At 41.3% G+C, this 20,596-nt stretch overlaps 1 protein-coding gene across 1 annotated transcript in view; it reads left to right on the plus strand.

Moving 5' to 3' along the window:
* The first annotated feature begins 9,789 nt into the window (after positions 1-9,789).
* The window catches only part of tnfsf13b (TNF superfamily member 13b), a 42,331-nt gene continuing 31,524 nt past the window's right edge, over positions 9,790-20,596 (plus strand). The window contains exons 1-2 of the mRNA XM_043692674.2: positions 9,790-10,056; positions 10,167-10,260. Coding sequence (XP_043548609.2) covers positions 9,805-10,056; positions 10,167-10,260 — 346 coding nt within the window. The 5' untranslated portion in view covers positions 9,790-9,804. The remainder of the gene's footprint in view (positions 10,057-10,166; positions 10,261-20,596) is intronic.

Genomic DNA, 20,596 nt, shown 5'->3' on the forward strand with positions numbered 1-20,596 from the left:
TGAGGGCAGTGCATGTTAAAGGCAATGGAGTTGAGTGGGCTGCATGAGTAATTAGATTACCTACAGTGTGGAAGCAGGCCCTTCAGCCCAACAAGTCCATACTGACCCTCCGAAGTGTAACCCACCCAGACTCCTTTCCCTCTGACTACTGTACCTAATGCTATGAGCAGTTTAACATGGCCAATTCACTTGACCTGCACACCTTTGGACTGTAGGAGGAAACCAGAGCACCTAGAGGAAACCCATGCAGGCACAGGGAGAATGTGCAAACTCCGCACAGGCAGTTGCCTGAGGCTGGAATCAAACCCGAGTCCCTGGCGCTGTGAGGCAGCAGTGCTAACCACTGAGCCACCGTGCCATCCCATGTTTTTGAGTGGGAATGTTCCACCATATGCTTTACTTGTCCCTTGCAGATGTTGCACAGATACTGGGGAAAACAGGGCATCAATACTTGCCCCAGAATTCCTCGTCTGAGATCAATTCTGTAGCTACAGCATTATCTTCATGTTGAGCTTTGCCATTTGTGTGCTAATTAGGGCTGAAAGGTTTACTTTTGTATGAGAAGTGTGCTAGTGTATACTTGGACAAAGAGGATTTTAGAACTCAACAAACTTGCATTCATCATTTTCATAATGCTGTTAAAAGTACTTGCCTGAATATGTATGTTGTGGCTGTTTAAAAATCTTTCTTATGGTATGTTACCAGGATCAAAAAATGTCCAAATCTTGTCTATGAAATCGTTGACCTAGCCTAATAACTAACTAACTTCACTGTGAAACAACCTCAAAACATTTTTTCCTGTTAAATGTAAGAACTTTAATTGTAATTGAGTTCTGAAAGAGATAGCTGACGAGAATGGAGGGTCAGCAATCACTGGAGACAGGGCGCACGCCAAAGGATTGGAAAATGCCTAATGTAATGCCCCTGTTTTTAAGGAGGGGGGAGAAAAAGACAGGAAACTGTAGTTTGGTTAGCCTGTCATTATTAAGGTTTTACAGTCTGTTATTAAGAGTGAAATTACAGAGTACTTGGAAATGTGTGCTAAAATAGGGCTGAGTCAAGGGGAGTTGAAACTTTATTGCTGGAACAGCACAGCAGGTCAGGCAGCATCCAGAGAACAGGAGATTCGACGTTTCGGGCACAGGCCCTTCTTCAGGAATGAGCAGAGAGTGTTCAGCAGGAGAAGATAAAAGGTAGGGAGGAGGGACTTGGAGGAGGGGCGTTGGAAATGTGATAGGTGGAAAGAGGTCAAGGTGAGGGTGATAGGTCGGAGTAGGATGGAGGCGGAGAGGTCAAGAAGAAGACTGCAGGTCAGGAAGGCAGTGCCGGGCTGGAGGGATTCGGCTGAGACAAGGTGGGGGGAGGGGGGATGAAGAAACTGGTGAAGTCCAAGTTCATCCCCTGTGGTTGGAGGGTTCCCAGTCGGAAGATAAGACGCTCCTCCTCCGACCGTCGCGTTGTTGTGGTTTGGCGGTGGATGAGTCCAATGACCTGCATATCCTCGGTGGAGTGGGAGGGGGAGTTGAAATGCTGTGCTACAGGGTGGTTGGGTTGGTTCGTCCGGGTGGCCCAGAGGTGCTCTCTGAATCGCTCCGCAAGTAGGCGGCCTGTCTCCCCAATATAGAGGAGGCCACACCGGCTGCAGCGGATGCAGTAGATGATGTGGGTGGAGGTGCAGGTGAATCTGTGGCGGATATGGAAGTTTCCTTTGGGGCCTAGGAGAGAAGTGAGGGGGGAGGTGTGGGCGCAAGTGTTGCACCTCCTGCGGTTGCAAGGGAAGGTGCCGGGAGTGGAGGTTGGGTCGGTGGGGGGTGTGGATCTGACCAGGGAGTCGCGGAGGGAGTGGTCTCTACGGAAAGCTGATAGGGGAGGGGAGGGAAATATATCCTTGGTGCTGGGGTCTGTTTGGAGGTGGCGGAAGTGACGGCGGATGATGCGCTGTACATGGAGATTGGTGGGGTGGTAGGTGAGGACCAGTGGGGTTCTGTCCTGGTGGCAGTTGGAGGGGCGGGGCTCAAGGGCGGAGGAGCGGGAAGTGGAGGAGATGCGGTGGAGGGCACCGTCGACCACGTCGGGGGGGAAATTGCGGTCCTTGAAGAAGGAGGCCATCTGTGTTGTACGTATTTTGAACTGGTCCTCCTGGGAGCAGATGCGGCGGAGACGAAGGAATTGGGAGAATGGGATGGCGTTTTTACAGGGGGCAGGATGGGAGGAGGTGTAGTCCAGGTAGCTGTGGGAGTCGGTTGGTTTGTAGTAGAAAGGGGAGGTCATGCCTGATATCTGTTAGAGTTCTTTGAGAAGCCAACCAGCAGGTTAGGCAATTTATTTGAATTTCCAGAAAACTACTGACAAGGTGCAGCATAGGAAGCTGCTAAATAAGATAAGAGCCCATGTTGTAGGGCAAGGTACTGGCATGGATAGAGGATTGGCAGAAAGCAAACTTTTTCAGGATGGCACCTAGTGTTTAGTAGTTCTGCAGAGTCCATGTTAGAACCACAACTACTCACGTTTTACCTTAATAATCTGGACAAAGGAACTGATGGCATTGATGCTAAGTTTGCAGACGATATGATAGATGAGGGGGCAGCTCGTGTTGAGGAAGTAGGGAGGCTGCAGAAGGACTTGGGAAGACTAAGAGAGTGGGACAATTTTCTAAATAGGGTAAGGTTTCAGAAATCTTTCGGGTGTAGGTTTGCTCGCTGAGCTGTAGGTTTGATATCTAGACGTTTCACTACCTGGCTAGGTAACATCGTCAGTGGCGACCTCCAAGTGAAGCGAAGCTGTTGGCTCCTGCTTTCTATTTATATGTTTGTCCTGAATGGGGTTCCTGGGGTTTGTGGTGATGTCCATCAATCTGAGCTACAAACCTTTCAGAAATCTGAAGTACAAATGGAGTTGGGAGTCCTCGTTCAGGATTCTCAAGATTCTGTTGGCAGTTGGGAAGGCAAATGCAAGGTTAGCATTCATCTCAAGGGCTAGAAAACGAGAGCAGAGACGTACTGGTGAAGCTGTGTAAGGTCCTGGTCAGACTGCATTTGGAATATAGAGTGGTTTTGGGCCCACTGTCAAAGGAAGGATATGCTGTCCTTGGAAGAGGTCCAGAGGAGGGTTACAAGAATGATCCCAGGAAGAGCTTGTCATATAAGGAGGGATTGAGGACTCTGGGACTGTACTCAATGGAATTTAGAAGGATGGGTTGAGGTGGGGGGGGGGGGATCTAATTGAAACTTACAGAATATTAAGAGACCTGAATGGAGTGGACCCTGAGAAGATATTTCCACTGGTACGAGAGACTAGGATGCAAAGGCACAGTCTGAATGAAGGGGTGACCCTTTAGAATTGAGATGAGGAGTAATGTCTTCAGCCAGAAGGTGGTGAATCTGTGGAACTTATTGCCACAGCAGCCTGTGTAGGCCAAGTCATTGAGTGTCTTTAAGACAGAGATAGCTTCTTGATTGGTAAAGGGGTCAAGGCTTATGCAAAAAAGGCAGGAGAATGGTGTCGAGAAACGTATCAGTCGTAATTGAATGGTAGAGCGACTCGATTGGCCTAATTCTCCAATGGTCTAATAATTTTGATAAATTTGTGCACAGCTGCAAGAAGCATCAATAAAAATAGTTATCTAATCAAGGAAGCAAAAGCTCCAAAATTAGTTGGTGTTTTTGTTATTGCAGTAGCTTACTGACTTTGACCTTTGAATTGGAATTAAGTTCGCGTGATCATGAAATTCATAGTGAAGAACCTGCTGTTTCTGAGCAGGATCTTAGCTTGCAAAACCAAAGCTGGTAAACAAGATTCTCACAGGGCATTGCAATAAAAGTTGTCTCACCCCCTTTTGGCATTAAGACAAGTATTAAAACAAAGCAGCTCAGTGACAGTTTTCAATTCCTTTACTTGCGAGTTAATTCCAAGTAATAGAGTAGTTAAGACTTTGACATATTTCTATATTAATACTAATACTAACTCCTCATCTATTAATCAAGATTTATGATACAATAATGCCCAATCATCCGTTGTTTTCAAGCGTTACGAATAATGACAATAATAGACATTTTTAAATAGGCTCCATTAGTATCTCGATCTTTCTTCCTGCTCTTACTGGATTTAATTTTTTGTTCCAAGCAAAGACCTAGGGGCTAAGTTTCTTTTGGCTCTGGGCTGATGCAACTTCTGCCCATCCAACATCACTAATTCCCATGTAATTTCCCTACATCATGTTGTCAAATTCCACACATTCTTACCTCACTGGCTTACATTGCTCACCTTCATGTTATTTAGTAGAACCAAGGTGAGCTTTTTCTGTATGTTTCTGGCCCTTTTAAAGTTCCATCCTGCCATGCCAGGAACACTGATGTTAGAAATGTCATTGAGCAAGTGGCAGGAAATGTGTTACATACAAATTTTTCCATAATTTGGGTACATGTATGAAAGGCATCCATACCATTTTCTTTTCCCATTCTATAATTCCATTGGAGAGCTGGTGTGCTCTAATTTAAACCACTTTCCGTAAACAATTGTGTGATCATCTTCAAAAGGAGCACAAATGTATTTTTAGAATGAGTACGGGCAAGTTCCAAAATTATCAAATTCTCAAAATTCGTGGGTGGGGTGGGAAGTCATAATTATGTACCAACATTACACACAAAGAGCACAAAGTAGGACTTTAAACCCCTCAAGCCTGCTGCGCGATGTCATAAGATTGTGGTTTATCTGACTGCCTGCAAAACCCAGTGCTGTCTCTTATCGCGATGGTAGTATTCCTATTTATGATCCAGGAGGCTTCAGTTCAAGACCCACCTGCTCTAGCGCTGTGTAATAATAGGCTATTTAGAAAATACCTCTGCCTTAAAAATACTTAACAGTCTTTCCACTGCTTTTTCAGGAAGAGTTCCAACTCACGACCACTTGAGGGAGGAAAAAAAATTATTTTGTTTTTCTTTAAATAGGTGAACCTGAGTTTTTAAACTGTGCCCCTAGTTCTAGATTCTCCACAAATATCCTGTCAAGCCCCTTCATAATCATATGGTTCAATCAAGATGCCTCTTAGTCTGCTAAAATTCACTGGATACAAACCTAGCCTAATCAATCTTTGCTTTAAAATGCTTGTTGCTTCAGAGTATTATCCTGATAAGCCTTCTCTCTCAACTGCCTCCAATGTATTTACATCTTTCCTTAAAAGAGATAATAAGTACTCTGCACTCTTTAGACCTAGTCTCCCCAGTGCCCTCTATAAACGAAATATAACTCTTTTATATTTGTGTCGATGTGAGTGGATCTAGGACCAGAGGGCATAATCCCAGTTTTGGGATGCTAATTCGGGCAGAAATGAGGAATTTCTTTTTCATTTATTCACTGGATGAGTGCGTTGCTAGCTAGGCTAACATCTAATTGCCTGCATGACAATTACGAGTCAACTGCGTTGCTAGAATTCTGAAATCACTGGTAGGCCTGACCAGATAAGGATGGCAGTTTCCTTCCTCTGATCGAGTCCATACTGATCCTCTGAAGAACATCTCACCCCAGCATACCCTATCCTTATAACCCTGCATTTTCCATGACTAATCCACCAAGCCTGCATATTCCTGGACACTATGCGCAATTTAGTATGGCCAATCTATCCAACCTGCACTGTGGGTGGAAATTGAAGCACCAGGCAGACGCAGGAAGAACATGCAAACTTCACACAGTCACCCGAGGGCAGTATTAAACCGGGGTCCCTGATGCTGCAATGATGGGCATGAGAAAACCAGATTCCACAGGTGCACACTTTTTTCCCCTGACAATTAACAATGGATTCCTGGTCATCATTAGACTCTTAATTCCAGCCTTTTGTAAAAATAAGTCATCTCGTCATCAGCTTTGGTGGGATTCAAACCCAAGTCCCCAGAACATTATGTGGGTCTCTGGATTAAAACCCCATTGATAATACCACTAGGCTGTTGCCTCCCCTTCTGTCATCCAGCAGTGAAGCTGTGGAGTTCTTTACCGCACAGCCCCATGGATTCTGGGTTGTTAAATAGATTTAAAGGTAGAGATTGACAAATTTTTAATCAATAATCAAGGATTTTCAGAAAAAGGCAGGAAAGTGAAGATGAGGATTATAAGACCAGCCATGATCTTGTTGAATGGCAGAGTAGAGTGAATGGGACAAATGGCTTACTTCTGCTCCTACATGTTGTGATCGTAATGGTATTTTGATTCCCTTGCAATAAATCTTAACATTGCATTTCCTTTCCTAGTTACTTACGTGAGGGTGCAGAAATTCCTCTATCTCAGAGCTCTGCAATATCTCGCCATTTCAATCTTATGTTTTTATTCTTCCCACTAAAATGGACTGTTTCACATTTTCCTACTGTACTGCATTTTCCAAGCTTTGTCCATTCACTTAATCTGCCTTGTAGTCTCATGTATACTTCATAACTTATCTTCCTACCAATCTTTGTGTCATCAGTAAATTTGGCACCCATCTTTAATTGCTTCATTCACATCATTTACATAAATTGAAAATAGTTGCGGCACCATATTACTTGTGACATGTTGACAACTTGTAAAAGGCCTGTTTCTGCCTACTCTCTGGCTGACTTAACAAGAAACACTTTTCTGTTCATGGAAATATGGTAACCCCTGCACCATATTTGATTTTTCGCATTGATTTTCATATGACACTTAATAAATTCATTCTGGAAAGCCAAGTGCTATACATCATCTGGTTTTGCTTTATCCAAAGCACACATCACTTGCTCAAAGAGCTTCAACAGATTGGCTCAACATTATTTCCCTTTCACTAAATCATGCTGTTTCTGTATGATTATCTTGAACCTGTATAAATGCTATAATTAATTTAATAATATCTTCTAATATTTTTCTGACATTTGAAACTAGTTGACCAGTAGAGATGACATGTTGCCTCACAGCATCAGGGACTCTGGTTTAATACCACCCTTGGGTGACTGTGTGAAGTTTGCATGTTCTTCCTGCGTCTGCCTGTGTTTCTGCCAGGTGCTTCAGTTTCGACCCACAGTCCAAAGATGTGCATGTTAGATGGATTGGCCATACTAAATTGTGTATAGTATCCAGCGATATGCAGCTTGGTGGATTAGCCATGGAAAATGCTGTGTTATAAGGATAGGGTAGGCTTGGGTGAGATGCTCTTCAGAGGATCAGTGTGGACTCAATGGCCTGTTTCCACACTGTAGGGATTCTATGAGTTTTCTGCTCTCTATCTCCCTTTTTGAATGAAAAAGTTACATTTGCTATCTTCCAATGTAATGGAACCATTGCTGAATCAAGGGAGTTTTTTTTGAAAAATTGAAACAATACATCTCAGTTGTCACTTCTTTTAAGTCACTCGATGTAGTTCATCAGGAACTGGGTGTGTGTCAGTACATATCTCTCAAAATTCACTCAATACCACTTCTCTGTTGATTGTATATTTTTTCTGAGTTCCTTCATTACTGCTATTTATAGCTGCTTCTGGATTGTTGTTTATATCCTTTTAAAGTGAATACTTATCCAAAATACCTATTCAATTGAACTGGCCATCTCTTTTTAATTTCCATTATCAATTCTCCAGATTGATTTTCTGTTGGACCAATGCTTCAACTCTTTTTATAAATAAATAAACTTTTATTACCTGTTTTTTATATTTATAGCTGGCTTTCTCATACTTCAATTTTTCCTTCATTAAATTTTTAGTCATTCTTTGTTTATTAAATGCTGTTCAGTCTTCTGACCTACCACCAGTCATTGTACAATGTTATGCTTTTCTTTAAGTTTCACACAATCTTTAACCTATTTAGTTAATTGTCAATATCTGGTAAAGCTGCAAACTTTCCAAATAACCCGAAGTACAAACTAAAATCAAAACATCTCTGAAATTAAGTGATCCAGAATAACCTCCACAAACTTACTAGGATCAACTAACTATCTATTAAGGCAAATTAGTAGAGTGAAAATGAGCCTATAACTTATCTGCTTCTAAACCCTGCTTTCCAAAAGCAAAATCAAGTTTTGCAAAGCACAAAATTGACCCAAAGAAAGAATGTTAATCTTTCTAGATCAAATTAGTGCTTGCTAACTATATTGTATTGTTGTCCCCAACTCCTTACTGTTATGGGCTTCACGGCGCGAAACAAGCCTTGCTGACCTCCCATAATTTCATTTCTCTGTGCAGATTGTTCAAGCAGCCATGCAATTAGAGTTAACTTTAAGGCACAGCAGTCTGATAAAACTGCAAGGTATGGTAGGTGTCCACAATTGTAAAAGCTGTTCTTCCATAAACAAAACTTTGCACTGACAACTGTTTTTTCATCACCTGGAATAAATGTAAAAACCTCTTCCCCATTTCAAGCCAGCCACTTGCAATGTCTCAAACAAAAAGCATGAGCAAGGCATGCCCATATAATAACACATTGACACTTGTCATTTTCACCTCAGAAATACTTTTCTCTGAAAACCCACAGACTGGAAATGTTAATTCTCTCTCTCTCCATAGAGACTGTCCGAGCTGCTGAGAATGTCCAGTTTTTTTAAAAAATTATGCCAACACTTCTGGTGGGGAAACAAATTGGTTTTGGTGATAGATTCAGGGAACATCAACATCATTTACTTTGGTCACTTTTGAGGGGCAATAACTACTTTGACTGAATTCTCCATGAAAACAATGAGGCAATGATATCCATTTTGTTCGTCTTGATAACTGAATATGTTATAACAAATATAAGACTAAACCCATTATGTATAAGTGAAGCAGAGGAGAATGGAGTATCACTTTAGAGTCATTGAGATGTACAACACTGAAAAAGATCCTTTGATCCAACTCATCCATGCCAACCAGATATTCTAAATTAATTTAGTCCTATTTGCAAGCATTGGGCCCATATCCGCCTTAAACTCCTTCTTATTAATGTACCCATTCAGATGCATTTTAACTATTGTTATTGTACCAGCCTCCATCACCACTTCTGGTAGCTTCTTCCATACACCCTCGGTGTGAAAAACTTGCCCCTTAGGGCCTTTTAAATCTTTCCCTCTCACTTTTTAAACCTATTGCCTCCAGTTGAGGAAAATACCTTGACTATTCACTTTTGACATGCATTTACTAATTTTATAAACCTCTATAAGATCATCCTTCAGCCTCTGATGCTCCAGCAAAAATAGTCCCAGTCTATTCAGCCTCCCTCAAAAGCTCAAATCCTCCAACCCTGGCAACATCTTTATAAATCTTTTCTGAATCCTTTCAAGTTTCATACCATCTTTCCTCTAGCAAGGAGACCAGAATTGAATGCAGTTTTCCCAAATTGGCTTAACCAATGTCTTGATAAACAATTTGTCAATAACCCACCTCCGATATTTTCCCCTCAGGCTGAAGATTATCGAAAAGCAAGTTAAAAGCTCTCTGCTGGAGCATACTGAAATAATAAAAGAAAATGAGCTATCACTTGCTCAAGAAAGGTTAGTTTAAAAAAAGGGTTTAGAACATGTATGAGAAGGACTTATAGCAACCAGGGAATTTTCTTCTGGTGATATATATCTTAGTCATGTTTGACGGGGAGGAGTACTTCAAAGGAGGTAGAGTCTACTCATTAGAATTGATTTTTTTTTCTCCACAGTGACCAATTATGCTTGCACAATATTCATTTTTAGTTTGAGTGTGATGTGCCATTTGCTCATCATGTGTGCCTCCATAGTTGGAAAAAGTCAGAAGTTGCAGCTCATGCAAACAGGAAAAGTAATATAAGTTAATGTTTTGTTGTGTTTGGGATATTGCACAATTTTAGCTGAAAAGTGAAATTTGGGGTAAAGATGAGAATGTTACAACGCGAGGATTTCGATGCACGAATCAGATGTTTTGTTTACTCTGCCTTCATCCTCATGTTGGCAGCTGTTCTGTCAGCTTACATTGCAGCAGTTAGTCTACACCATGTTATTGTGCTGAAAAAAGAAATCTCATCCATCAGACAGGAATTGGCAACACACAAGTTTCAACTAGATCACTTGGAAGCGTTAACAGTGACCAAGGATCTGTCAACCAACTGGAGCACTTCAATAAATCAGGTACTCTTCTTGCAATTAAATCCATTATAGTGGTTGTTGGTTACACTAGATTACAGCAGTTGCAGAGCACTGAACTTGTTTTTATCTAAATAACTTGTTTTAATAATCAGATTAATGAGTTTCTTGGGAAAAGACTGCATCAAAGGGAAAAATGGCAAGAAGAAAAAATGAAACTTAGAGGAAGAAGGTCACTTCCTGAACAAGGTTTGTTTGTGAAACAGAACTTTTAATTTTTTTCAATTACATATAGTTTTCCCAAGTGTTAGTTATTTAAAAATAAGGGCATTAGATATGTTGTCACATGTTATTTATTTGCATATGTCTAGTCACGATATTAGTTTGCAATCTTAGCGTCACATTATAATATTGTTTAGAATTTGTCCCAACTCAGACTCCAGCAATATGAGGCCACCTGAGGGAATTTCTTACTCTTGCATTTGACACCAAATAGAGTAGCATGTACGCTGTCATTTTAAAAAGTTCTAAAGATTGTGCTGAGAATTTTTGAAAGTTAATTGAGGTTAGTTATTTTTTTGAGAATGTGTGAAATGCTCTTGTTAGTGTTGTCAAAAAAAAAGTTGAATTGTAATTATGGAGCAAAGCATGGACTTAGACAATACAAGTAAGTGTTGTTCATCTAGTGGGAAGCTGTGCCTGGAGTCTGAGGAGATAGAGGAAGTGCAAAATGAATTTTTTTGGTCAGTATTCACACTGAAAAAGACAATATTGTCGAGGATAATACTGAGATACTGGCTACTAGACTAGATGGGATTGACTTTAGCAAGGAAGAGGTGTTAGCAATTCTGAAAAGTGTTTAAAATAGATACATCTTCTGGGCCTGATGGATTTATCCAATGGTTCTTTGGGAAGGCAGAGAGAGCCTTTGGCTTTGATCTTTATGTCGTCATTGTCTACAGGAATACTGCCAGAAGACTGGAGGATAGCAAATGTTGTCACCTTGTTCAAGAAGTGGAGTAGAAACAACCCTAGTAATTACAGACCAGTGAGTCTTTCTTCAGTTGTGGGTAAAGTGTTGGAAACGACTAAGAGATGGGGTTTATAATCATCTAGAGAGGAATAAGTTGATTAGGGGTAGTCAATACCCATTTTGTAAAGGGTAGGTCATTACAGACCTTGTTGAATTCATTTGAGATGGTGACCAAACAGGTAGTTGAGGTTAAGTTGGTTGATTTGGTATAAATGGATTTCAGTAAAGTGTTTGATAAAGTTCCCCACATTAGACTATTACACAAAATACAGAGGCATGGGATTGGAGGTGATTTAGCAATTTGGATCAGAAATTAGTTAGCTGAAAGAAGACAGAGGGTGGTGGTTGATGGGAAATATTCACCCTGGAGTTCAGTTACTAGTGGTGTACCGCGAGGTTCTTCCACTGCTGTTTTGTGGATGACACTAAGGTCGGTGGAGTTGTGGATAGTGCTGAAGGATGTTGCAGGTTACAGAGGGACATAGATAAGCTGCAGAGTTGGGCTGAGAGGTGGCAAATGGAGCTTAATGTGGAAAAGTGTGAGGGATTCACTTTGGAAGGTGCAACAGAAATGAAGTATACTGAGCGAATGGTATGATTCTTGGTAGTGTAGATGAGCAGAGAGATCTGTGTCCATGTCCATGTACATAGATCCCTGAAAGTTGCCACCCAGGTTGATGGGGTTGTTAAGAAGGCCTATAGTGTGTTAGCTTTTATTGGTTCAGAGATTGATGTTCAAAGTCATGAGGTCACGCTGCAGCTAGACAAAACTCTGGTGCGGCTATATAGTTCTGGTCACCGCTTTCTCGGAAGGATATGGAAGCTTGGGAAAGGGTTCAGAGGAGATTTGCTTGGATGTTGCCTGGTATGGAAGGAAGGGCTTATGAGGAAAGGCTGAGGGACTTGAGGCTGTTTTATTTAGAGAGAAGAAGGTTGAGAGGTGACTTAGTTGAGACATACAAGTTAACCAGAAGGTTCATAGGGTGGGCAGTGAGAGCCTTTTTGCTCAGATGGTGATTGCTAGCACGACAGAACATAGCTTCAAATTGAGGGGTGATAGATATAGGACAGAGGTCAGGGTAGTTTCTTTACTCAGTAGTAGAGGCGTGGAACACACTGCCTGCACCAGTTGTAAGACCATTTAAATGGACATGGAATGAAAATGGAATAGTATAGGATAGATGGGCTTCAAATTGGTTCCACAGGTCAGCGCAACATCAAGGATTGAAGGGCCTGTATAGCGCTGCAATGTTCTATATTCTATCTGGATACTTCTGCCACTGCTGTCAGTTTGGCACCTGTTTACAGTGGAGGAAAAAACATTGATCTGAAAATGTAGACATAATTTTAAAATATGTGAAATAGTCTGTGCAGCATAATCAAACAAATTATCTTTAAGTCTAAAATTGTTCTTTATTTACCTTTTTAGAACTGCACAGTGGATATATTTCTCACTTGTTTCACAAATGAACAACTTTTGATGACAATATTAACAACATGAAAGCTTCTATTCAAGGAGATTTTTTAACATTTTGGAATTCTTTTGCAAGCCAGTGACGTTTAATCTCCCTGTTGTGGGATTTCAGTCATTTTCCACTCTGACTCAACAAAATCTTAAAACTTCCCCTTGTTGAGTCAGGTACTTTTGTTTGAAATACTTAACTTGGGTGTCTTAGAATTCCACTTATTGCGGTACAGCAAGTCAAAGAAAATGTTTAAACCCCTTTTTAAAAATTTTCTACATTAGGGAAAGGAAATATAGAAGTAATCAAAGAATTGAAAACAAAGCCCTATATTGTTACCAAACTTAATTGGTCAGAAGAGAGTCACTTTGAAAAGATTTATTGGCGTTATTCTTGGTGTGATTGTTTTCCATCACGAGAGGGAGGGAAGGAGTGAGGAAGGTGTTATCCTCAGGAGAGAGGGAATGGATGATGAAGAGGAGGAGATGAGCTAGAGACGTGGGCGGGATTGTGTGGTATAGGGAGAGGGAGGGAAGGTGGTGATGGGATGAGGGAAGAAAGAAAGGAGGGAGGGACTGAGGGAGAAGGAAGATGAGCATAGGAGCACTGGAAGGCGTGTGAATAGGGAGAAGTGGAAAGATATTTGAGGATGAATAAGGGTGGTTAAGTGAGGTTATGAAGGATTGGTAAATGAGGAAGGGAGGATGTTAAGAGTGGAGGAATGAATGTGATGAGGCAAGTGGGTAAAGGGATTAAGGAAAAAGGAAGGCGTAGAAAGTGAGTGGGGAGGTAGAGAGGGGGCATGTGGGTGAGAAGGTAGAAGAGATTGGGTGAGGAGGTAGAGAGGGAGAGGGTAAAGGGAGTGGGTGACAAGGTGAAAGGGGAAAAGAGTGTGGAGATAGAATGAAAGGGAGAGGGGACAGAATTGGAGAGGGGTAGAGAAGGGAAAGGCAAATGATGAGGGAAGGGAAAGATGGGTGAGGGGACAGAAGTGAAGGAATGAGTGAAGATTGGGGATGGGGTGTTAAGGAATAAATGTGGGTGGTGAGGGAGAGAAGGACTGAGGGGGCTAGTGATGCAGGGGCAACGATAAGGGATGAAGTAGGGAAGGAGCGATGGTGGGAGGGGTAGGAGAGAGAAGATAGTGACTGAGAGGAGGAAGAAATGGAGTGAGGGGAGCAGAAAATGGATGGGGGTGAGAGAAAGAACAGGGATGACAAGGGAAGGGAGCGCTAAATGATAGAGGGAACATGGGTGAGGGAGTGGGTTAGAAAGGCGAGGAAAGGAAAAAGAAGGGGAGGGAATGATTGGGAGGTCGTAGAGGAGGGAATGTCCTCTTTTCCTCCTTTAAATGTCTGTCCACAAAGCAAGCTCAAAGAGGAGGAAAACCCAGGCTGAAAGTCAACCCAGTTGATTGCCTTGTAGGAACCAATCCTTCATAATTAACTAAGAAATGGTAACAATATCATCAGATATAAAGCAAAAGCACAAAATTACACAAAGATAGGTTGCAGGTCAGAAAATTGGGCAGAATATTAAAAGAACGTAAAGACTGTCTAAAACATTAATGAAGGAGAGTACAAGAGAAAGAGTCGTGAAATCTTGTTGCAGCTCTATAAAACTTTGGTTAGACCGCACTTGGAATACTGTGTCCAGTTCTGGTCGCCCTATTATAGGATAGATGTGGATGCTTTGGAGAGAGTTCAGAGGAGGTTTACCAGGATGCTGCCTGGACTGGAGGGCTTATCTTATGAAGAGAGGTTGACTGAGTTCGGACTTTTTTCATTGGAGAAATGGAGGAAGTGAGGGGACCTAATTGAGGTATACAAGATAATGAGAGGCATAGATAGAGTCAATAGCCAGAGACTATTTCCCAGGGCAGAAATGACCAACACGAGGGGTCATAGTTTTAAGCTGGTTGGAGGAAAGTATAGAGGGGATGTCAGAGGTGGGTTCTTTACACAGAGAGTTGTGAGACCATGGAATGCGTTGCCAGCAGCAGTTGTGGAAGCAAGGTCAATGGGGACATTTAAGAGATTACTGGACATGCATATGGTCACAGAAATTTGAGGGTGCATACATGAGGATCAGTGGTCGGCACAACATCGTGGGCTGAAGGACCTGTTCTGTGCTGTACTGTTCTATGTTCTAAATCTGAATAGAAGTGTAAAGAGATAGCAAGAATTTTGAAAGTCATTTTTAAAAGAAGGTGAGCATTGGTCTGATAGAAAGTGAGTCTGCCAAACTATTAAGGAAAAATAACAAGGCAAATGCACTGATATTTTGCTTTGTTGTTCACGACAGGATAAATGGAACATCCCCAGAAGTAGCTACAAAGCAAGAAAGGATATTTGAATGTGTATATGGTATAAGCAGGCTGGGAAAGAGTTAAGTTCTGAGTTTTGTGAAGTAAGAGCATGACTCAGATCAGATAAGAACTTAGTTAACAATGGGGTGGTGCAGGCAAGGGTAATGAGTTAACAAGGTGGAAAAAACATTCATTATGTAGAGCCATTTAACAAGATGAGGTAGCATTCAGTGTGTAACATCAGTTAACAAGGTGAAAAGTATTCATTATATGAAGCCAGTTATTCATTGTGTAACAGCAGATGGCTTAATATTTATTATTCATACTTGTTGATTGAAATGGTCACTCAATCAATATGTATGTTGCCTTATCTGGATATTCCTTCCTATAAAATGACTATATAGTTCATTGAGAAACTGCTGTTCCAGAGAAGACCATGAACTCGTGTCTCTGTGCACATGGGCGATTGCTCTCTCTCTCCCTCCATGGCCCGGAATAAAGATGGAGGTAAACCTACACTGTGTTTCTGAGTGTTTTGCTTTGGCTGACGGGTGCAATGGGACCACAGTATTGGCAGAGTCGGCAGGATCCAAACAGATAGTTATGATCGGACGGTGTCAGCGGCCGCCCGGAACATTGGTGTCTTGAGATTTTAAACCTTGGTCCCTCTCGATATTCCTGTGTGCCAGAGACGGTCCCCTCATTCAATCACTCTCTATTCTATGGATTCCTTGAACGGTAATTAGTTCAGTCGAGAGACACAGTTTCATAAGCACGCTGGCAGGCAGAGGTTCAAGTCCTCTGCACTGCATGGCAGAGGTGGGTGGGGGGGTGGTGGGGGTGTAATTGAGGTTACAGTCCTCTACGTGGTACTGGGGTGCAAGTCCCCTGGGGTGGATTTGATTGAGGTTAGAGTCCTCTGTGTGGTACTGGGATTAGAGTCTCCTTGGGGGGATGGGGGGAAGAATGCGATTGAAGTTTGAGTCTGCACTGCATTGAGGGGGAGGGGGTGTAATTGAGGTTAGAGTCCTCTGCACGGTACTGGGGTGCAAGTCCTCTGGGGTGGGTTTGATTGAGGTTGAGAGGGGTGGTGTGGGGGTTGGTTGAGGTTTGAGTCCTCCGCACTGTGCTGAGGTTCGAGCTGTCTGTGTTTAAGCGGGGTTTGAGTATTCTGCATTTAATAGAGGTTGAGTTTTCTGTGTTTATGCGAGGTTTGAGTTTTGTGCTTCAGCAGGGTTTGACTTTTCTGCATTTAAGCAGGGTTTGAGTTTTGTGTTTAAGTGGGGTTTGAGAACGGGGTTGAAGTCCCCTAGTGATGGAATTTGAGTCTATGTGAGTCTTAGTTCTGGGGGAAGAGTGTGGCTTGCACTGTGGTGCCATGTGGTCTGCTGCGAGGGCTTTCTCTTTTTATAATGTCAGTGAGAGGATTAAAAAAAACAAGAAAACGGTAAACTTAAGGTTGTATTAATATTTGGGTTGAAAGAGGAAAGTTTCAATGTAAATTGCGCCATGCTGTGAGTGTTTGATGTTTAAAAACTTTGGTTTGTTAAAATACTGGTTCGGAAAATCCTTTAACTATTTTGCCTTTTTTGAAACAGGATCTCAGTTTTATGTTTGTGTGCTATGTAATGGGGCAAATTTTGTTTTTACATTGAAATTGTACAACATTATGTCCTTTTTAAAATTATCAAACCTGTAGCCTTAAAAGAAATTGGTCTGAGTGCCTTGACCCCCTGATTTGTTTGAGATTCTACAATGTTTGTTTAAAAACAACAGTTTAGATTACTTTTTTTTAGATTAGATTAGATTACTTACAGTGTGGAAACAGGCCCTTCGGCCCAACAAGTCCACACCGACCCGCCGAAGCGCAACCCACCCATACCCCTACCTTTACCCCTTACCTAACACTATGGGCAATTTAGCATGGCCAATTCACATAACCTGCACATTTTTGGACTGTGGGAAGAAACCGGAGCACCCGGAGGAAACCCACGCAGACGCGGGGAGAATGTGCAAACTCCACACAGACAGTTGCCACTGTGCCACCCACAAAGTTGGGTCAGTGGTCATGCTTTAGCCAGATGAGAGTATTGTATTAAAATATCTTTGCTGTGTTCTTAATGCAGAGTGTTCACAAACAAAGAGTGCATTTTGAGTTTGATGTTTTGTTAAGATTTTCTAGAAAATATTAGAACTTGAGGCTGAGCTGCTTGAATTCTGTTAATTATCATTAAGATAAAAGCAAATTATTGCAGATGCTGGAATCTGAAACCGCTGTTCTGAATCTCTTATTTCTGTTAATTATCATTAAGATAAAAGCAAATTATTGCAGATGCTGGAATCTGAAACCGCTGTTCTGAATCTCTTATTTCTTGATTGTCTCTTTCTCTCGCTCCTCACTCTCTCATCACCTTTTTCCTCTCCTCTTCCCCCTTTGCTACCCTTGTCCCCGGTTTTCCATTTTGCCTCTGTTTCACCCATCCCCCACATATTTTGTCACATAGCACCGGCTTCAGCCTTAGTCATTCACAGCTCCTAATCTCCCTATAATCTCTCTATACATTGTCATTGTCACCTCTTTATTGCTACCTTTGCTTCTGGAGCCATGTCTCACCTTCTCGCAGCTTAGTATGAATACCTCCCTACTTCTCCTTTTTTCAGCTTTGACAATGGGTCAGTTAGACTCAACGTCAGCTCTTTTCTCTCCTTACAGATGCTGCCAGTCTTGCTGAGATTTTCCAGCATTTTCTCCTTTTTAGTTATCATGAAGACTTCATTGGCCCCTTCATATTGCAAATTCAAAGAATGTTGATCTCTCCCAAAGTTGCCACAGTAATTCCAACTGTTTTATTTGGGAAGTTTCATTTGGAGAACATGTTTTAGAATATTCAGCATTTGTTTCCCACAAATGTTTAAGATTCTAATCTGAACTGAAACTGTCTCTTCAATTGCTAAAGTACAGGAAACATATTGTAGTTTTCTTGCTGTTCCAGACTTTTAAAATACTTTTCCTGTCAGCTTTCACATTAGCCAAGTATCAATTTGTTAAAAGCAAATAATTTTTGGATAACCCAAATGAGGTACCCGAGGGTTTGATTTTAGGATCATTGATTGTTGTTTATAATTGACTGAATTGCTTAGGCAGTGCAATATAGAAGTTTATGGATTGTATAAAACTTTGATGAACAGAGTAACAGACTTCAAGAATTCAATGAGGATTGAAATAGGCAGACACAATTTAGTGTAGTTAAATGTTTGAATGTCTTTATACTGGTAACCACCTTGGCAAGGAAGGAATGAGAGAGGAAATGCAAAGATACTTTCAGCATCTCACATCGTCTCTAGAGTTTCTCCATTTACAGGTAAAGCACACCTTCGGACCATCGCCCGCTCCTCCACAGCCTGATCGAATGGATTCAATCAGCTTCTCAGTCATGAGCATGAAAAGTGAAGAAGCTAGCAACAGTAAAGAGGAGGTCAGTTCGCTTTTTGTCAGTGGCCTTTCTGTGGACATTAAACCACGTGAGATTTATCCTGTATTTTGATCATATAAGTGATATGAAGGTTCACTGATCAACCTAACATCACAGCAGCCAGTTGGCTTTGTTACATTTAATAGAAGAGGGTGAGCAGAAGCAGCAAAGAATGCTGCGTTCACCTCGCCAGCAGCTGCAGCTGCCACACTGCACACTCAGATGCGCTGGTATCCTCCATCTGAAGCATCTCTGCAATTCTTGTCAGGTTTGTTAAGCATTTAACTGCCCTTATCCAAGAATCATGTTTCTCAGAGGAGTGAAGCATGAACAGACTAAATTTTGTTTTCAGGTTGGGCTTTACTGAAGGAGATTTTGGAGAACTGGCTTGTTTCCACTTGACTTATAGGGGATGAAGTGGTCACTAAGGATTGTGGATTTAAGAACTTTTCTGGTGGATTTTGTTTCCCGCATGAGGGGATTCTTCAAATTCAATTTATTGTAATTAACTAATAATTTTTGTTATAATCGTTGTAGGCTGTGTGTCAATAATGTGCTTAAATACTGGCTGTCAGAGTCTTATGAAAGCTGGTAGTACCATCTCGGTGGTTATCATGAACTGATATATGGAGAGAATTGGAATGTATATTGGGTATAAGCAGGCAGGAAAAGAGTTCTGAGTTTTGTGAAACAAGAGGTTCAGCTGAGCATGACTCAGATCAGACAAGAACTTAATTAACAATGGGGTGGTGTAGGCAAGTGGTATGTGTTAACAAGGTGGAAATGCATTCATTATGTAAAGCCATTTAACAAGATGAGGTAGCATTCAGTATGTAACATCACTTAACAAGGTGAAAAGTATTCATTAAGTGAAGCTGATTATTCATTTTGTAATAGCAGATGGCTTAATCTTTTCTATTGATATTTGTTGATTGTAATGGTCACTCAATCAATATGTATGTTGCCTTATCTGGATGTTCCTTCCTGTAAAATGTCTGTATAGTTCATTACAAACTGCTGTTCCAGAGAAGACTGTGAACTCATGTCTCTGTGCACATGGGCGATCGTTCTTTCTCCCTCCAGGGCCTCAAATAAAGATGGAGGAGGTAAAACTATACTGTGTATCTGAGTGTTTTGCTTCGGCTGTGGGGGTAAACGGGACAACAGATAGGGAGGAAGGAATTCAAGAAAGTTACAATTGGAGATGTGGACTGACAAATCCCTCAGTCCTAACGGCCTTAACTGTAGGATCTTAACATAAATAAATGCATTGGTTTTGATTTCCCAAAATTTCTTAATTTGGGGAAAGTTCCTTTAGGTTGCAAAATTAGATTCCCTATGACTCCTTTATTGAAAATAGAAAGGGAGGGAAACAGAAAACGATAAATTGCAAGCCAGTTGGTGAACATTTGTTACTACAGTGAAAATCTTAGAAGCTATTATTACGGACATAGTAGCACTTTGAAAAATCAAGGTAATCAGGGAGAGTCAACATGGTGAAAGAGAAATCATGTTTAAACAATTTTTTGGAGTTCTTTGAACATGCGGTGGATAAAGGGGAGCTTGTGAATGTACTGTACTTAAAATGCCACATCAAAGGTTATTAAGGAAAATATGGTGTAGGAGGAAACATACAAATAGCTGTTAATAATTTTTTCGACTAATAGAATAGACATTGTCAAAACCTTATCTTTTTCTTTTGCATTATTTTGAATGTGGACCGCAAGAGCAAAAGGACTGTGTTTTTTAAAAAAAATCAATGATTGTTGTAGGATTGCTGCACCTTTTAAAAGCATGTAACCCCAACACTTTGTGCACTTGCAGTTTACATGGCTGCATGTTCAACCAGTGTGGGGAGGTTTGTATATGAGCTGGAGCCTAACGTTTTTATGGAGCTTCGGTTGGCAGCAAGTAACCGATTGGGTTGTGGACAAGAGATCAGTTATTGATGCCAAAGGTCTTCTGCCTTTTAATAATTAAGTAGTTCCCTCCCAGATAGCTGAACATGTTTTGAATGTTTGGGGCAAAAACCATTGGATCTCCGTTATGGCAAGAACTGTCCCTTTCCTCTGTAGTTTAAAAAAAAAACATAAAGGAAGCCAGTTTACTTTACCCCCATCACTTGCTGTAAGCTGTGGCTCTTAACCAGTAAATCAGAGACTTTACAAGTATGAACCAACCACCCTGCACCTTCAACAAGCAAGTGAAAGTATCTGGTGAAGGAGAATCAAGGAGCAGCACAACCTAACAAATCAGAAGAACTATCTCAGTGTACCCTGTGAACAGGGGCTATTGAACAGTCTTTCCA

Source organism: Chiloscyllium plagiosum, unplaced genomic scaffold, assembly GCF_037043375.1.
Source record: "Chiloscyllium plagiosum isolate Xiang-an unplaced genomic scaffold, Cpla_swu_hap1 HiC_scaffold_6, whole genome shotgun sequence".
Lineage (NCBI taxonomy): Eukaryota > Metazoa > Chordata > Chondrichthyes > Orectolobiformes > Hemiscylliidae > Chiloscyllium > Chiloscyllium plagiosum.